The following is a 20,145-nucleotide window of genomic DNA, read 5'->3' as shown; positions in this document are numbered from 1 at the left end:
CTTTCCAGATCTGCATTTATCAGAGAAAGAGCAAATAAATAATCTCTGCCCTTCCCCATCTGGAGTTTAAAATTACCTACTTTTTGTTTCAAGACAAATTTTTGAGTTTTAATTTTTAATTATTCTGCCCCTCTGCTTCTTATACCACAGAACAGGAAGACATTTCACCTTGCCTTACAGCAGAGATGTGCAATCCTTTATGAAGCAAATTAGATCAAGCCAAAGAGCCATTAATGTCATTTTCATTTTGTTTGATTATAGCATAGACTCCTTTGCATTTTCCAAAGTCAGTCTTGCCATTATTTCACTTAAATATATCCATTTAAGCAAAGGGGATTTTTCCAATTTTTTGTGCTGTACCATACCTTCAACTGTATTGCAGTAAAATTGGCTTGATTAGATATAACTGAGGGGTTTTTTCGAGACAACCACTGTTTTCTTTTTAAATCCAGTATTATGCTGTTCACCAGCACACAGTGTTTAGAATTTATTTTCTTACTACTTAAATCAGCTTGCTTGAGAAGCCAGACGTTATTTTGCATTGTGTTACACTAGTCATAACACTTAGTGCAACTGTTACCTATCTCCAGCTCCCAGAGCAATCTAACTGTGAAGAGTCAGCTTTAGTAATAGAATCTCTAAAAAAAATCAGTCTAAAGTCTGAAATAGCAATGAACTAAAGTAGAGGAAAGCTTCTACTGCTGTTAAAGCTTTTGGAGTAATCACTGATGTAAAATGCCATGCATGTGATTCAATTTACATGTATCTCTAGTGGGCAGTCTGTTCAAATACATGGGAATCAAGTTGGATATTCACAGCAGTGCCAGTATCACTAATGCACAGCTCAAATGTCAGTGGGTTCCTGTGAGTGCTCCCTAAGTTATCTACCTGTTTTTCTCATTTTTCAAATGCTGCTTTTAACATGGAAGCAACTCTTTTTTGCTAAGCATTATTGCCATAAAGGGTCTTTTTAAGAACTGGAGGGCAGAATGAATGTCCTTATTCACACTATTTTCTATTTCCTTTTCTCATCTTTGAGTTTCCAAAATTCGGTGCTGCTACAAGCCCAGCCAAATCAGTGTTGTATTCTCAGGTGCATAAATGCTGTGGAGAGCCTGCTGATTGCTGTTGTGCTACACCTTGCAATCCAGAGTACCAAATTCAAGACAGCACTAAAGGAATCTTATCCTGTTGAGCCTTTGAGGCTCAAAGCAAAATCCGAAATGCAAATTCTCTTTCTCCATTTCCATTTCTGGTTGCTTTCTAAAATAATTTCTAACTTGGGTTTAACAGTAGTTTTTAATGCAACATTTGTTCAGTTCCAGGCTGGCCTATGAACACTCTGAAGTCTTCATGTTATTCATCCATCACCATTCTGTGTTTCTGTCTCAGCTCAAAAGCAGAAATTTGGTTCTTCAGACAGTAAGTTCACTGTCTGATATTTACTACTCAGATGGATTAATGAAATGAAGATTTATTTTTCCTACAGTTATTGCTCCCTAGTTTGAATCTTAAACTTTGAAGAGCTTTATTTATTTTTATACTTTAAAGTGTACAAGTCTGAGATTTTGACTGAATATTGTATACATGAGAGACTATAATACACATCAGATACTAGATTATTGTTACCTGTGTTTACTAGTTTTGGCTCTTGTACTTGAAGCCCTTCAAATTTAGTCTTCCTGTCTCAAATAAAAATATTAAGCTTAACAGAAATCAACTTCTTTGAAGTTATGCTAGTGCAGAAATTTAGATCATACTACGTGGGGAAACATGTTTTGTTCCTGCTCATATAGTTTAAAATGTAGTCCAAACATTCACTTTAGAATAACTATAAAAATCTCCAATCAAAATTTCTGGTAAACACCAACAAGAAAAAGGTGAAATTTAACTTTAAAAATGCTTTAAAAAATAAAAGAATTTGGGTGGTGGCTTTTGCTGACTCTTTGGGCCTGAGGGTTCACTGCTCATTTGATTGGTGGCTTTTGAAGCCACAAAGTTACAGAACAGAGTTTATAAGTTTTGATTGTTTTGTTCCTGTTTACATGCATTCATATTCCTTTAACTTAAAAATACAAGGAATGTTACCTGTGTGGTTGGCTTCCAGGAAGATCAGACTGTAAGCATGAAATGGGAACTGTAAGCTTTGTTAGTTTGAGTCAGACCCATTCAAACTCCAGTGGAGCGACGCTTTTCCACTCCACAGACCTTGGATCAAAGGGATGGAGGCTGTAGGACTAGAAGCAGATAGGAGCAGAAGCAGTAATGCTAAAAATACCAAATGTGCCTCTGCCAATTCCCTACCAACGTTTATTCAGATATTGATAATAACTAGATATTAAGAAAATGGAATTGTGTTTCCCAGCAGTAGCAGGTGTGGTGAATGGTGCCTCCATCTCTGCTGCTTTTGGAACACAAAGCGCGGTTCTGTAGCAGGAAGGAATGAATGGGTGCCAAGGAAGCCTCTGCCACATTTTCTGTCTCAGCATTGGAGCTGACTTAATTTTTCTTGCTGGAAAAACTTCTTGTACCACTTTCAGGAGTACTCATTTTCTATGTGTCCTTCTTGTGACACATATTGTGTGATTTTCACTTCATGCCACAGCTGGCAGTGTGCACTCCCAGCCCAGAGAGCCAAACGTGTCCTGGGCTGCATCCAGAGCAGCAGGGGAGGGAGGGGATTCTGCCCCTCTGCTCTGCTCTGCTGAGACCCCAGCTGCAGGGCTGCATCCAGCTCTGGGTGCCAGCACAGGAAGGACAAGGACCTGCTGGAGTGACTCCAGAGGAGAGCCATGAAGATGATTCCGTGGCTGAAGCATCTGTCCTGTGAAGACAGGCCAAAAGAGCTGGGGCTGTTCAGCCTGGAGAACAGAGGGCTCCAGAAAGACCTTTGCAGCCTTCCAGTACCTGAAGGGGGCTTCAAGAGAGCTGAAAAGAGACTTCTTACAAGGGCATGTAGTGATAGGATGAGGGAAAATGGCTTTAAGCTGAAAGAGGGCAGGTTCACATTAGATGCTAAGGGTAGTGAGGCACTGGAACAAGTTGTACAGAAAAGTTGCCCCTTCTCCAGAAGTGTTCAAAGCAGGATGGGGCTCTGGGCAACCTGGTCTGCTGGAAGGTGTCCCTGCCCGTGGCAGGAGGTTGAAACTGGATTACCTTTAAGGTCCTTTCCAATGCAAACCATTCTGTGATTCTATACTGGCAATTCCAAATGTGGTTAAAATGAACAGCAATTGAGGATCTAATCTCTGCAATTTGACTGTAGGCATGTCAGGTTAAACTTAGTCTAGATGTCTCTGGGTCTCAGTTTCCCATTTCTAAAATCAAGTCATTCCTCTGCTTCACAAAGATTTTGCAAAAAATAAATTCCTTTGTGTGTATTACAAGGTTTTGTTTAATAGAACCAGGCCAAACAGAGAAATATATAAAGAATTAAATAATTACCCATTTAGCAGACAGTTTGAATAATGTTTAGTAACTAAAACATGAAAATAGTCTTTGAGCAGGGAGATAAAAAGTAAATAGCCTTATCTTGTCTTATGCAGAAACCCTGCTGAAAATAATGATGATGAAATTATGATGCCTTTGTGTCAAAAGAAAAATGAGTTGCCCACATAACATTGATCTGTCCTAAATGTTGTTTCACTTGCCAATTTCACTTGACTACATTTGAATAAAAAAATTATTTTAAAATCTTTTTTTAGGGTCATGCAATTGAATAAAGTTAATTTCCTTAATTTTTTTTTTTCCCCAGTAATGTAGATATTTAACTGTTTTAATGCAGCATTGAAATTGGCTGTTGCTGGGTAAAGAAATAAAAATGTGAAAATAATTGAAATTTCATTGAGAAGCAAAATACTTGCAATAGAAACGAAGCTTTTTTTAAATGTCAACCATACTAGTCAAGGGTTAGAGAGTAATTTATGGTATGCTTGATTTCTATATATCACTCATGTATCTGATTGAAAACAGCTTAAAAATTTGGTTGATCTGGGGCAAGGAGTTCAAAAAGTCCTAATGCTGGTCAGATAGGATATAACTCAGACATCTAATGCATACTAAGATAAGGCTAAGTGATTTGTCAGTCAAATTGCCAGGGTGTGAAATTATATGAAAATAGGCAAGTAAATACCATTTCTTTGGCAAACAACAAGGATAACAGAAATTTTTTTGCCTTTGTACTACTTAGGAAATACAGCTTATTCTCTGCTTTTGTTTACACTATCTACTTCTCAAACTGGAGACTATTTCCAGGGCATTTGGAGAATGTTTGAGATTTCCATTCAAACAAATAAAAGATCTTGTTCAGTTCGTAACACAAGTAGTAGAACGTTTTATTTTTTGAAGTGCAGTGTTTCTAGAGATTTTTTTGTGCCTTACAAATCATGCTTGAATTTTGATAGCATGGGTTAAAAATACCTGTTGGATTTTTTTTGCACAAATTTGGCAATAATGTTCATGACTTTATTTAATATGGGCTTTAGCTTATACCGGATACCTGATCTCTTTGTATTTGGGTATTATAATTAATGCAACTTCTTGGAAAAAAAAGCAGTATGATCTTGAATAAGCTCTGAAATGCTCCTAAAATATCACTGAAACATGCCATCTTTCCAGTGTTACTCATGCAGCATTATCTGTATGCTGTCCCCCTCCATGAACACAAAATGGAGTTCTTTTTTTTTTTTTTCATACAAAGGTAAACGTTTCATTAAAACTACTCTGAAGAGAAGAAATCCCTCTTTGCTTCTTTTAATTCTCAACCATAAAGCCTATATTGCCAGTTTGTAGTAGCCAGTTGGCTTTCCTGTTAGCTTACTGTGGTTTGCTATTTTGTCTCCTTTTTTTGCTGTATATATCACAGTTCTTCCTGTTTTCTCATTGTGAGGTGTTCAGCTTGCAATTTGAGTTGGCATGTAAGATTTCTTTGGATCCTCTTCTAGGATAAATAAATGGGTTGATTTTACCTCTCCAGGACAATGTCAATTTCTGTTGAGAGGTCTAATCGAAGAAAACTGCCCTTTGCCTTTTCATTCCATATTGTTTGAAATATTGGATAATACCTTTTTTCTAATACTGCTCCTGTAAAAGAACCACATCAGCCCTTATGTTTCTGTGGTGTATTCATCAATCCACTTCAGCTGTCCTATTTGAATAGTAGTTAGGTTGAACCATAATCTGACCGTAGAATTCCATTTGTGTGTTCATAGTCTACTGGGAAACAATTATCAAAATTCAATTAATCTGTATGTAAAGTGTAGGTGATTAGAAAAAAACTCAGAAAAGAGAGCTCAGTAATATATGGATGAAGACAGTGACATATTCAAGAGTTAAAACTGACTTCTGTTCAGTGTCCAGTCTACCAAGCATAACACTTAATAAGTTGTAAAACTCCACTCTTAAAATGATTTTGGCTTCAAATAATTTTCTGTTTATTTCTTCACACTGACTCCAAATGAGTGATTTCTAATGTGGAGTACCACATTATTTATTATTCATATTTAAATTTTGGTGAGCTGAATCCCACCATCAGTAGTGCTTGTTTTAAAAATTGCGTTAATGAGTAATGTCTGCTGCTAACAAATTCCTTGTGCTCACTTTCCTTTCCATTTCAGAAGTGGTCTCAGTATAACAAGAAAAAGTTATTCTTTTGTTTTGAACTGACTGGAGTCCTAATTCAGATGACCATAAAGCATTCTCTTAAGACATTGTGTGTTCAGCTCAGTGTAAAAGTGCTGTTTGAATAAGAATTGGTTCCTGAAATTGGAAGATTGCATGTTGTAATAGGATTTTTTAATCCTCATATACTTTATTGAATGTTTTGTGAAGTGCAGAATTTCAGATGCAGTTTTTTTCTTGGAACTAGATAGTCTTAAAGGTCCCTTCCAACTCAAGCCATTCTGGTGAATTTTTTTTAATAACTTGATTTTTATATTCCATATTAATTAAATCAAAGCTATACTCTCTGTTCTTCAGGATAGATATAACACTTTTTTTTAAATTAAATCAATGATGTATTTCATTGCATTTTTTTATTTGCTCCTAGTTTAACCTTACAGATGTTGCTTAGAATAACACACCAAAATTAGATCTTATAAGTATTATCAGAGCAGCTTGAGATATTGTTATTCATGGTTTATTTTTCCCTTATCAGTTTGTTTAGAGACACTGAATAATGTATGTTGCATTCTTAGAGAATGGAAGGCATTTTAGGCAGAAGACGCTGTGCAAATCCCTACAGTTAAAAATCAGATCACATGTAATTTGAAATTTGTTTAAAGCAGGCAAGTATTTCCGAGACCATTCAAACGGCACGTGCACAGCGTATAGCGTACAGAACTCGGGTCATGAAATTACTAATAAATCACATGCAGAACAAAAGCGGCAGCAGCAGCACACTTTCCCACATCATAGCAGGTGACGCCTCGTCTTCATAAAGCTGCTGAAGTTTTAAGGAAAGGCTGCTTGAGTTGAGCACTTTCTCACCTGCAGTAAGCGCAGTAGGTGCAATACCCCATCAACAGGCCTGCCCGGTGTTCAGGAGAGTGAGAACACAGTTCTGAAATCGTTAGCAGCTGCTGTGCATTGCTTCCCCTGCTTCCTTCATTACAGCTTGGCAAACTCATTCCCTCTGCTGTACCTCAGTCCCGTGTCTGCGTATGTTTGGGTTTCTGCTGGTGGTTCCACATTGTGCATGCTTTCCTCAGAGTGGAGCAATGTGCTTTCCCATAAGTGCTAAAGGTTATGGGTCAGCCTCCTGCAGGCTCCGTGTTCCTGAGAAATGGGCCCTTTCTGTTGGTGGTAAATCATGTTTTGATGTCATTGTTCTGAATCGTTCTTCATGTTGTAATATTGAGTTAAAATGTACTCCCATTAGAGTTAGCTTTTCATATTGGGCTGGAAACTCTTCATCTTTGTCTAGCAATTTGTTTTATTATAACCGATGGCTTTTAATTGTACCTCCCATAATGAAGAGCTGACTTAATACTCTGTGCTAATCTTGTTATGACTTTAAAAAGGTAAGTAATTTCTCTAACAATTCCTAAAAGTCATGGTAGAGTGTTAAAGGGTTTCTCAGTTTTCTTTTTTCATTATTTTTCACGTGAATTTTTCACTTGTAGCATGAACTTTTCTTTGTGTCTTTTTCTATTTTTCTTGAAAACAACAATTTTTTAGATGGGTTTTTATTTGCAGCAAAACATATTATGTAAAGTTAAATTAATCCAATTTAGTACAGTCACTGATTTTGTTTTTCAGACCAATCATGACAGACAGAAGTTCCTGCAGGAGTCTTTATTTTTACCATTCCCTTTATTTATTTTTGAGTACTTTATTTCGCATTCTATTTACTACTTCAGCCTACGGGAGAAAGCTTACTCTGCATTCCCGCATGATGAAGTTACATTTTCAAGAATATAAAATCCAGTTTGCTTAAAATACAGAGTAATGTGAACTGAATGCTTTGGGTTTGGTTACATTCTGTCTGAACTATGCAGGGGAATGGTACTGGCTGGTAGCCCAGTGTATCTCCTGCCAAGATAGATTGTGAGCCAGGAGGCTGTAAAATGGACAAACAATAAATCTATACTTTCCCTGTGAAAGAAAAGACAGCCATAGGTTGTTATTTCTCTAAATACCTGTGAATGAGAAGAATTGTAGTAAATTCTCCTAATGATAACTCTCCCTAGTCAGTCATGTTACTATATGCAATGTAGCATGGATTCCTCAGTTAACAAAGCTGTGGAAAGAATACAGAATTTTTGTAAATGTCACAAATAGCAAAGTAGTAAAACATACAAATGATGAATATTTTAAAAGGCACTTAAAGCACCTTTTATATGACCCCATTTATAAAAAGCTCCATTGCTGCCAAAACTGTATGTGTTAGAAAACTGGTGGGTTTTTATTCAAAATCATTTTACTGGAGTTTTGATTAAAAATAAAATTTAGGATAAGAATGTGCAAGTCATATTAAACAGAAGTATTATGTAATAACTAATTTTGATGTCAGTTATGTTAAAACATGGTTTGTATTCTGCAGCTGTGAGCATAGGTTGGGAAACGATCAAGTCTAGCTGATCAAGCCTTTTATTTTATTATCATGGATTCCTCTTCCACAGCTGCTTTTAAAATTTGTGGGAAGCAAATTATTTCTCATACTGCATATGTTGCCCATCAGGTGAGTGATAACATGGAAACTTTAGGCTGGGTGTAAGAGATCAAAAAGTAAATATGAAGTCCTCTGTGTGCACAGAATTAAAAAAATGACCTGTAAGAGGCTGTATGTGAAGCCAGCTGTCTTTTGTTACCATTGTCATTTGGACATTTTAAGAGCAAAACTTTGTCAGCACGTTTTTTATATAAGAAGATTTGATCTGCAAATCTCAGCTGCTCTGTTCATTATAAATCTCTTGTTTTTGTCCATACACTAGCTCCACTATAGGTTGGAAGGGCTTAAAGATGAACTGAGGAGGAATAGAGGCTACAACTCGAGAGTAACTATTACTGCTCAAAGGAGCTGTTTTCCATTCGCAAACATTGCTTTGCGCTATGGGTTTGGGCTCCTTCTGTTCCTCCACTTTGTTGAAAGACTCTCTCTTGACTTCCATTTTACTTCTTTAGCGCTGTCTTTGTCTGCTAACATTTTTCCTCCTTCTCTAGTAGCTTTTATCTGTGTCCTTTGGATCACATATTTTACTTAGTTTGTTTTAGTAGATTGTTTCAAATGTTTGTGTTTTGTATTTTTGGTTTTTTGCCTTTTTCTTTAGGACTGTGTTATCTCACTGAATTTCATTCCACAGTTGCTGAATCGCTTGGTTATTTTGCAGCAGGTCCATTCCTCATTTTCTCTTTTCATGTTTTTCAGTGAGAAATTAGAGAGCCTCTTCCATTTTAAACACTAGTCTTACACACATAGGCCCATGTCTCCTTTTGCATACGCCATCTTCTGCCTTGCCACACCCATCCTGCTTCTCTCTTCCTCACAAACTGTGCTTCTCTTTCTTTTTGTGTTTTCTTTCCTGCCATTATACCACCTTTTTGGTCCAGAATTGTCCTTTGGTAAATTATAGGTAAATATTTACTTCTTCCAAAGAGAGTTCATTTTATGCCTTTGAAATCTGGTAAAACAACTCTGGGCCAAATTTGGGCATCATTGATATTTTGTTTGCAGTTTTCTTGTATAGTATTTTTGGTGGGAAGGGGTGGAGGGGGGTCTGGGGGTTTTCTGTTTGTTTTTGTTAAACAAGAGTTTTTTTCAGGGAAGGACACCATAACCCACTCTAAGTTGCAACATTACTTTCCATAAGTTATTCCATTACAATAAGTAGATTGTGTTGCGCTGTAGAATCCAATTTTTTTATGTGACTATCTATTTGGGGCAAGCTGCTGTGGAACAGAAGAAAGAGGTTTAGAAGCTGGTGCACAGTTTGTTTCAGCCTTAAATGGTTGTTCTGAAGACAGCTTTTGAGGGGTTGGGGTTTTATCATTCTTTATCCGGCAATTTTTCTGTGACTGCAGGTCCAGAGTGAGGTCTGAAAGATAATCTGGATTCACTCCTCAGCTTTTGCAGCAGACAGATGTTCTGCTGGAAATTACACCCTCAGCATCACCTGTGCTATTCCACTTCTTTCATTATGTGTGCACACTTTTACTTTATTAGTACTCTCATTGAAATTTAAAGTATCTTTTCCAATAAAATAAAAAAGAGAAGGATTCAGTTCTTACTATCTCAGAGGGTTTTTTTCTTTCTGTGAAGTTTACTTTACCTGGGGTTTTGTCCACACAAATTGCTTTTTATTTAAGTGCTGCCAGTTCAGTCATCTGACCTGACAGTAGTCCGTCTGAAAACTTGCAACTTCAGGGTTATTTTACATGATGCTATCTTTCCAAACCTTAGAAGAATTAACAAGAAGTGGTGTCTCCCTATAGATAAAATTTAAACTTTGTTGTGTTTACAGGGTTGATACTCTTTAAAAAAAATTTTCTTTTTTAAATCTGCATGGTAAACAGAATTGTAAATATTCAGTGTTACTAGAATATTAGACCAATATGAATTGTCCAATTTCCCTGTAGTCAAGAACTAGCCTATCTGGAATAGCACAGTGTAGCTAAGTTTCAAGGAAGAGGGTTTATTGAGAAACCATGTCATTCTCACACAGTTACTTTTTAAAGTAGAATTCTGCTACAAAATGCGTAGCATTTCTTTTAACCAAATAGGAAGAGCAGGGTAAATTTATCAGCTCCATCCAGGAGCCATTTATACAGTTGTGTGTTGCTTTTGCAATTGTGAATAATTCTTATTAAACATCTTCAGAATCAACATAATTAAAACAAAATATTTTAAACACTCAATACCTGAAAATGTCAGCAATAGAATTTTAAATCAGGTCATATACTTTTGTTAGTACTGTCTAATCATCAAACAGGACCTAGATTCAGAGCTACTGTAATTACAGCTGTATAAGAAAATGTGGATTTTCTGTTGAAAACTGATGCTTAACACATAATTTTAAGCACTGTTCTTTGATTTTTCTCTCGTGCTGTCCTTAGGCCATCTTGTTTCTTGTGGGAGGGATGTGGAATCAAATTGCTTGTATCAGATTCTGACCATCAGCTACTACCCTTCTGCTTAAATATACTTATCTCATGCCAAATATGTAAGAGTGTTGCTGAAAATATGTATAGCCTCTGTCTTAGATCCCAGGAGCTTGCCCATTTTATCTCTGTATTTTGCATTCTTGTTAACTTCTGAAGCTCATAGACTCTGTCCTCTCTCTGCAGGTCCAGTCTAGGTGCAGCAGCAAGGAGAACATCCTCAGAGCAAGTAAGTGCAGAAACTTCTTTGCTCTGTTGAGAAACTAAGACTGCTCAGAAGACAGCAAGTGATAGTCAGATCAGAGGTGGGACTAAGTGGGTTTGCAGCAGAAAGGTAGTAACTTAAGACAGCGAAATCCAGTCCAAAGATAAAACTGTAAGTACTCCATAGTGTTCATGTATTAATGGAGAGCCACCTTTTAATTTATTCTTCCAAGTTGTTTTTCTAATGCAATGGAGGTCTGTGTTGCTTGTGATGTTGTGTTGTGATTGAGCATGTGTGTACAGGTTTATGGGCAAGAATTAACACTCAAAGACAATGAAATTGGATATTCTCAACTTGAATATGCATTATTTTTATTTTCATATTTGAATATGAATTTGAATGTTGGATTACATAGAACCAAACCAAAAAATGCAAAGTTTAAGAATTCAAATTTGATCCAAATGATGTCTAGTTTAATTTGCACAGTTCTTTTTCTTTGTGTTACGGGAAACTTTTCTAGTCTAAAATTTGATCCACCATATGTGTATGTGTGTATATATATATATGTATAATGACAGGACTAGGAACTTGTTTTGGTGGTAAAAGAGCAGGCTGTCAAGAATTTTCTACCTTATGCAACCAAGTGAATTAGCTGCTTCAAAGCTAGAGGATTATTTTGTCATACAAAATGCAGCTTAATGTAAGTAGTTATTTTTAGAGCTATCTGACATTTCACATTAGTGAAAGATAACTTGGTTAAGTCTGAGGAGTTGTTTAATATCATTTGCTTCTAAATAAAGTACCATTTAGTAATTTTACAATTTTAAAAAATCGTTTGTTTGTCTCTGGGTCTATTTAATTCTGTGATAGCTCTAATAGAAGAGTTAGATTTTGTTTGTAGGAAGGAATGGGAGAGAGAAAGGTTGGTAGTTACACCATCATCTTTCTTCCTTTCTTTATTAAGGTTATTCGTGCTAGTTTTAAACCTAAAGGGGCTCTATTTTCTTGGCTTTTCTTGCAGAAACAATGGGTGTTACTTCTGGTGTTGGAAAAAAGATGTCAGAGATTAGGAAATTTTTTCTCTATTTTCAAAAAGTCTGTGTTGGAGAATGTATTTCTCAAAAGATTTTAACAGAACCTTTGACTTAAGCAAATGACGTGCATTAGGGACAGACTTGCGAATCTGAAGGTTGTTCTCTGGGGACCATTTGATGCATTCAAAACCTGTGAATTATATCACTTTTGATGGTTTAAAGAGATGAAATGTGAGTTTCGAAGTAGCTAGCTGTTTTAAGTAGCAGTGAAATTACTGCTAGAATTGGGAAAAGTAAGCTTTCCTTAAGTTGTCCTGCTGCCTTCACTCCAATCATACATTTGAACAAGACTTTGCTAGGGTGATGACCAGATCTTGACAATGGCTAGGATGCCCACTAGCTGGAGACACTGTCTGCTGGCTTGACTGCCTGGTGATTTCAGTGTGCTCTCTCGTTCTTCTTTCCAAACCTTTCGACTCCCATCTCACCCTTGAATTGTCGGCTCAGTGTCCATTGTTGAACTTTGTCTGTGCACGGCAGAGAGCATGTTGAGGTGTGATTGTGCGGAACAGAATGGAGTGAATTGTCCTGAGTTCATAGAACTGAATTAGTCTCAGATTATCATTCTCAGTGTAAAATACTGTATCTCCTGGAAGGGCTTCTGTTTCAGATTAATCAATCTTTTCATGCCCATCAAGACTTCTAGTATGTTCTTCATTATAGATAAGGATATACACTGTCTTGATTCTAGTTGAATATAGTGTCTTCCCAGTGTCAGACATGAAAGTTCAATAGTGATAACTAATTTAATTTGCCCCAAAGTGCCAGATTAGTTTCAGTAAAATGGTTTAAATGGATATCACTACACAAATCTGCTCACTGTAGCACACATGAACTTGTTTTTTCTCATTGCAGGTCACAGTGCCGTTGATATTACCAAGGTAGCAAGAAGACATCGCATGTCTCCATTCCCATTGACATCTATGGACAAGGCCTTCATCACAGTTCTGGAGATGACCCCAGTGCTTGGAACAGAAATCATCAATTACAGAGGTATATCAAGTTGGATTCTTTGTGAGCACGAGGGTGATTACTTCCCTATTTGGCAACCTTCTTTCTCATTTATGAATGTTGTGAGGTATCTGAAACAGTGCTTCCTCCAGGAGAAACTGCTTTAAAAAATACCAGTAATAGAGGAAATCTTTCAAAGTTAGGAGAATGTCAGTTGAACTCAGTGGTGCTCCCTGAAGGAGTCTGTAATGGAACATTAATAAAATGCATGAATTTATTTTCTTCCTGTTTGTATTAATCAGCAAACATATTATGCTCAACCTGAATGCACCTCAGTGGACTTTGTAGATTCCAAGTAGCACTAAGCTGTAGTGTGATTGGTTCCCTCTGTTGTCTTACTATGGAAGATTCTCACTAAGCCCCTTTCCAATCGGAGATTAATGATCAAAGCAAAGTGATTATTGATTCCAAATCACTGTTTTCCATGTCTACATCTTTAACAGTTCATCTCAGTCTCTTTTTCCAGTTTCTAGTCAGCCTACTAGTCATTCCAGAATTTTCCTCCTCATAAATACAATTTCTTTTCTATTCTACCACTACATGATCATTTTCTGAAATTACTTCCTTTTAATGTTTGATCTATCAAAACTTTGTAATTAAAGAGTAACTGGTTTTTATTTACATGGTGAGGTTGACTTCAAAACCATCAAACAGTGAGCAGAATATCAGACTTTGTGACTTTGTGACTGTATCTATACTCATGAATAAGTAGGAATAGATGAAGTGATTTTCTGGCCTTAAAAGGAATTACTAAGGCACCTCTCATGTTTGTTCAGCTAAACTATCCTCCTTACTGAAATAGTGTTCATAATGTCTTATTAGGTGCCTCCCTAAGCTTCTGCTACTCCTTACGTCAAGCCTAGGCATTATCTGGGAGAACGTTTTTGGCACATAACAAAACCATGACAGGAAGTATGCTGACCAGTAAACCTAAACTAGGTAGGGAAGCAGAAACCTCTTCCAGGGATTCTTCCAGATTGTCCAAAAGTAAAGTAGTGAGCAAAGAGATTGCGGAACTATAAACCTCAAAAGGGAAAAACACTTAGGACATTGGTGTGCAACAGACAGTGGAGAGGCACAAATGGTTTCTGAACGGTATAGTCTGTCTTCTGGCTTGGAAAGTCAAAGTTTTCATGCTCTTTGCCAATTCTTTGTGCTAACTGAAGCCTTCAAGATTGTCTTCGTATTGGCATCTTGATTTAGCAGACTGTATGTGATATCACACCAGTGCATTTAGTGACTCCAAGCAGAGTTCAGTGCTCCCCTGTGCCTTGGCAGCAGGATTTCTGAGAAAATGCTCCATATCCTGCATTCAGAACAGCACCAATACTGGATCAACGCGGGATATGCGTACTACACACTGTGCTTTCATAATGACGTGCAGATAAGAAGACACTAAGGCATAAATGCCTGAGCATAACTATTGGGCCTTTTTGGGTAGCTGTCAGTTAAATGTCTTCTCTAAGACAGTGAACAATATGATGAGCTGTGGTTTTGGGAACATTTAGAACAAATAAATGCTATGTATGCAACCGCGAGCTCCTGATATAAAGGATGAAAGACTGGCATCTGCCTCCCTGAAAAATAAGCATATCCTATATTTATTTTAGTATGTTAGATACAGTTAAGGTACTGTAGGATTATTGTTCTTCTTTGAATAAAAGAAATTTTGATTCTAAGTCCAGAACTTGTGTATTGTTATTCCTGGCACTCTTATTCTTTCAATAATAATGAACTGAGTCTGCTGAATCACTTTAGTTTTGACCCTCTTCCCTCTCACCCAAAGCACAAGCGTTAGATCGATGGTAACATTAGTAGGTTCAGAGACAGATCCTTGATTTAATGTTCACATAATTATACCAGCAATTCCTTCATATTTTTGCACTGTAGTGCAAAATTTTATCTTGCAATTTATTTTTCAAGTGTGTACACTTACTATAGCATTGTAAGATTTCCTAGTATGAAGTTTCAGGATTGAGCCTATAAGAGACATCCTAAAGGACATGTCTGTGTCTGTGATGCTGCAAATTCAATTCTCTTAGTCTACAGGTACAAATCTCAAGATGGAAGGGCATTTGCAAAAGTTCTTAGATGATCACCATAGTGTTACATAATCCACAGACAAATACATAGAATTGTTTTGTATAGGCGTGTGTGTGCACACACTATGTGTTTGATAAAAGACGTTCATTTTGAGGAATGCAATTAATTAAGAACCAGTTTTTCAATTAACTATGGGTTCATTTATTTTTGTTAATATACATCTAATTTCAGAAAATTGTAAAAATTTAATTCTGGAGGTCTGAAACTGTATTTATAAAAGCACTATTGTGCTGTGTTCAAGGCGGGGGGGGGGGGTTGTGATTTTTTTGTCCTGAATTACCACTGAGCTTCTGAAAACTATCTTTCAGGAGCATAGTTTCTCCCCAAGGAAAGTGAAATGTGCAAAATTCTAGGAATGCTAATTGCCTAATTAATTTAACCTTATTTAGTTGAAACTAAACATATTTCATAGCATTCATCCTCGTAAATAAAGCTGCTAAATGTTATTCTGTACAAATACCAATTAGAGTCGTGATTTTGTTCTTGATTAAGTCAGGATATGTTGTAGTCTCACAGATCTATCTATTCTCTCCTAACATAAGGGACAGGATTATTAAAGTTACCTTTGAAACATGACTTTCATGCTGGTGTGTTGCTCAGTGACTGTAAAGATCATTTAACTTCTTTCATATTTTAAAAAAATGGACAGTATTAAAGCATTTTACAGAATTGTCATAAACCAAAGGCATCCAAACATATTTCTCACCTGCCATCGTCGATATCTGGTATGAAGCCCCTAGTTAGGCTTTTATTCCAAATAAATGCAGTTACAAGAATATAGCTCTGTGGGCACATAAGGTTAAGTTTTTAGACAACACAATTATGATTATTCTTCTGAAACTAAGAAGATGCAGAAGTTTAATTGATAATAAAATTATAATGCAGAAGCAATCTACATTTTATGAGCTTAAGCCAGAGAACAGCACATTTATCCTGGTCTAGTCCAAGAGCCTAAGGGATTGTTTTGGTAGCATTGACTTTTCATATTGCACTGAAGTGCTACCAGGGCAGTATTTACAAAATCCATCACTTCCTCGTACAAGATCTGTCTTATTGCTGTTCCCCAGAGAAATCAAAGTTCTTCACAGAACTGTACCAGGTTCACCACCTAGGCTTAGCAAATACCCACATTTGAAAAGTGAGTTTAATGTATTCCTCCATTTTGTGTCAGAAAGCTATGGGCATCACAAGGGGTAGTTTGATGACATTAAAATATTTAGAACATTTTTCTGAATTACAGTTAATCAAAATAGGGTTGAACTGTATTTTTAGAATACTTCCTTAAATAAAGGAGTGTACAGAGGTACTTGAGATTGTCCTCTAGTTGCTGACTTTCTTCATTTTAAATGCCTAAGGCTGCTTCAGCAAATAATTCTTACATTTTTCTTCTTGTAATGAAACTCATTCCCATTACTGGCTAGCCATTTATTCCTTTCAGATATTGCATGGCAGTATGCCAAGAACATACTGTTCAACTTTGCTCTAATTGGTGTGATTTTGCATGCAGACAAGAAGCAAAATGAAGGCACAACATGCCTGCTAAAATTAGAAGTATCACTTTTGTATGAGATTTTGTGCATCTATGAACAAAGGGTGTTTTTACTAGGCCTTTGATAGCTGCCTTTTCTGTGCTATGATTTAAATGTTCGTGTCGGCATTCTTTTACGCAGTAAAAAGTGTACAAGCTTTTGTGAGCTTTCTAATAACTTCTGTATTGTGTATCACAGGCACTAATATGCAGGTTTGCACAGGTGAATTAATGGCCATTACAAAGGTGCTTTTAACAGGTTTAGTTGCTTTAACAGGTTTCAGCGGCATTTTCATGGCAGTGCTAATTTCAGCAATGCATCATGAGTAGTAACTTCAGGCTGAAAGTTGATACGTATGGATGGGAGCACAATGATGTTATGGTTACAATATTAATTGCTAACTAATCATTTTGTGTTAATAACTAAAACATAATCTTCATTATAGTACCACTTCACTGGAGCTGAACATTTTCAAATTGAGGCGGTGCACTTTTTAACAAAATCTATCCATTTAGTGTGTGACACTAGCTCTTCTGCTTCCCAGTGAATCTGGAGCCACACAGATTTCCCTGTCTGTAAAATAAGAAACACACTTCATGCACTTCTCTTTTTTGGCATGTCTCAAAGGTCATCATCTCTAAAGCACGTGTCCATGCAAATTCTCCTGGCAGAAATAATCACGCATCCTCTCACTCCGTCCTGCTTTCAGCTGATACTGCCTTCTGGTGCCACAATGCCCCCTAGGAGCAGCGGCCTCTATCATGAGCAGGGCTTCCCTTCTTCTGCTTAGATGTACTGGAATCAAGCCAGTCTCAGTAGTTCTGACCCATGTGTCCCTTCCTAGCACATCTAATCACACCTGTAATAAATTTGCTTTCTCTCTCACACTATATCAAGGGGCGAGTTACATATTTTCCGCTCTGTTCCGTAACACACTAAAAAATTAATCTCTTGCCGGTGTCGTAAAAGTACCAGCCACTTGAATGAGGGTGAAGTAATTCATATCAGTCTCTACAGGCAGGCTGAGCCAAATTACAGCTCATCAGTCATAGTTGCTAAGTGGAGAGAAAGAGTGCGTTTGAAACAGCTAATAAAATATTTAGAACTATAACAGTTAAATTTATATAAGTAATTCTGACACGTGCACTCACCCTCCATTAAGCAGAAATGCTCTCAACGATTAGATGAAGCTAATCTATTGCAAAACTTCTTTGTCAATTTATGAAAACTGGTCCATTGTTATTCTCAATTCATCACCTCTCACCTGAGCACGGGATTCACTTTTGAAATGTCATTTTACAAGTTTTTTAAAAAGAACTTTAATAAAAATTAAAATAAAGGAAAATAAAGAAAATACCTAGGAGAATTTGTCCTGAAGAAACAAAATACTTGTTTTCTGTCTGGTCCTTATTCAGAGCTATCGCCTTTGGGTTTGGATACTTGTCATTTAAATCTACTATGAGCAACTTCACCATAACCAGGAGCACAGACTTAAACAAATCCTTTATCATTACTCAGGCTCCAGTCTTTTTTCTCATATGTAGAGTCAAAAATCAAAAGCCTGAGCGATCTATATGTCCCATACACATCTATTTCACCTATTGGAGGGCACAGTTGTTAACTTCATTTCCCCCTTTCACTCACTGTAATGACACAGAGCATGGTCTTTTCTCTTTTTTCTAGATGGAATGGGCCGAGTCCTTGCTCAAGATGTATATGCAAAAGATAATCTACCACCGTTTCCAGCATCAGTAAAAGATGGTTATGCTGTCAGAGGTAAACACTCACTTGAAGTATAGTGTCTGCTGCTTTATAACATGTTAATTCACCTGCTTTGGATCCAGCAGGGGTTATTTTGGTTTGATTCGGTTTGATACAGATCATTGCTGAGGTCACAGTTATATAAAATGCAACTGTCTTGAAGGAAGGTCATAAAGCTGAGTTCAGATCTTTCAGGTGGATACATGTGTACATGAGCAAACGTGCATCCATGTGTGCTCCTAGATGTGCGCCTCTGTTGCTTGCGAATTTCTTGGAAATATTTAAAATTCAGGACAATAACAGAACATCTATTTCTGAATTACGGATTCATCTTCTGTTCCTCTGTTGTAGATTTAATGATGATTTTCTTATATATCTATTACTTTGTTGAACTGTTTCAGGTATTGATCACATAAGAGAATTTTCAAAAAACTTACCATAATGTTCTCTTATGGAGACACCTCAAAAGAAGAGGTTCTTACTTTAAAAATACTGCAGCTGCCATATAAAAATAAAATTATTTGTATGACTTTATTCATTTCAGGCAGCAAATATGATTTCCCAAGAGACCTGAATTCATACTCTGCTTTGCCACTAGGTGCTGCATCATCTTGACCCAGTTGCTTCTCCGAGCGTCAGTTTTTCCCTTTGTTAAGTGAGAATATTGATGCTCACCTCATATGTCTGTGAAGGAAATCTAAAATATACAGAATTGGACGTTGTACTAGTAGTGATTTACTTGTGGCAGTGGTTGAATCATCCTAACACTGTGTTGAAATTTGTACACAATAGCCAACTTTCTTCTAGGGACCTTAAAATACTTTTTTTGTTACTGGCAGGTGAAACCATGGAAAGCAACTGCCCATGAAACAGACTGTTGCCCAGGCAACAGGTATAATCCAGTGGCTTCCCCATACATCTGATAGAAAAATAAAATTTCAGGCCCACAAGATGAGTGTGTGTAAGAGACAGGCAGACCAAAATGACTAGTAATAGCAGGGAGGGAGTGCATATGTAGCCAGAGAAATACAGGCAATGTAACACTGAGAAAAGCTGAGTGAGCTCTGAGTAGAACGCTGAGTGACAAAGACCTTGGGATGAAGGCAACGCTGTCCTGCAGCCTGATTGCTGCTGGGTAAGGCAGAGCACGAGTACAGTCTCAGTAAACATGCAGAATGAGCAGAGTGAGCGTGAACGCCATTTTCAGCAATATGTGCCAGAACCAACAGACAAACCCTAATTTGGTGGGGGATTCAAGCAGAATAACACTGAGATATTTGAATGCGTCCAGAGAAGGACACTGAAGCTGGTGGAAGGGCTGGAAGGAATGTCCTGTGAGGAGTGGCTGAGGACTTTGGGTTTGTGTTGTTTGAAGAAAAGTATGTTGAGAGGTGACCTCGTGGCTCTCTACAGCTCCCTGCAGAGGGGAAGGGCACAGCGTGATCAGGACATTATGGTGGGAATGGTTCAAAGCTGCGTCAGGGAAGGTTTAGGTTTGACATCAGGAAATACTGCTTTACCAAGAAGCTGGGCAGACACTGGAACAGACTTCCTGGAGAGTGGGTTGATGCACCAAGCCTGTGTGTCAAAGGCATTTGGACAATGTTTTAATAATTTGCTTTACATTTTGGTTAGCCCTGAATTGATCAGGCTGTTCTATTCTATTCTATACTGTTTTGTTCTATTCTTATTATTCTTGTGAACCTGTTACCTCAGGATGTGAAAAAAAAAGCTTTTAGGCAGAGATAATATTGACGACATTAATGGATACTTCTTACAAAAAAATTAAGGATTAACTTTCAGTGGTATAACATGTCTGCCCAAAGCCCTGTTCTTGTTTTATATC

The 20,145-nt window shown here is 37.1% G+C and overlaps 1 protein-coding gene across 18 annotated transcripts in view; it reads left to right on the top strand.

Annotated features, from left to right (window-relative positions):
- The window catches only part of GPHN (gephyrin), a 275,747-nt gene that overhangs the window by 214,450 nt on the left and 41,152 nt on the right, over window positions 1-20,145 (top strand). For 13 of the 18 annotated variants that reach the window (XM_040066711.1, XM_040066708.1, XM_040066705.1 and 10 more), the window contains 3 exons: window positions 10,783-10,825; window positions 12,751-12,888; window positions 18,222-18,314. In XM_040066711.1, the coding sequence (XP_039922645.1) occupies window positions 10,783-10,825; window positions 12,751-12,888; window positions 18,222-18,314 (274 nt within the window). Of the gene's footprint in view, window positions 1-8,432; window positions 8,496-10,782; window positions 10,826-12,750; window positions 12,889-18,221; window positions 18,315-20,145 lie in introns of all 18 variants that reach the window. The other 5 variants (XM_040066703.1, XM_040066698.1, XM_040066696.1 and 2 more) reach the window with 1 other exon arrangement.

The sequence above is a fragment of the Hirundo rustica genome, chromosome 6 (genome assembly GCF_015227805.2).
Source record: "Hirundo rustica isolate bHirRus1 chromosome 6, bHirRus1.pri.v3, whole genome shotgun sequence".
In the NCBI taxonomy this organism is placed as follows: domain Eukaryota; kingdom Metazoa; phylum Chordata; class Aves; order Passeriformes; family Hirundinidae; genus Hirundo; species Hirundo rustica.
Note: the sequence above shows the minus strand (reverse complement) of the source record. Positions and strands in the feature narration are given on the sequence as shown.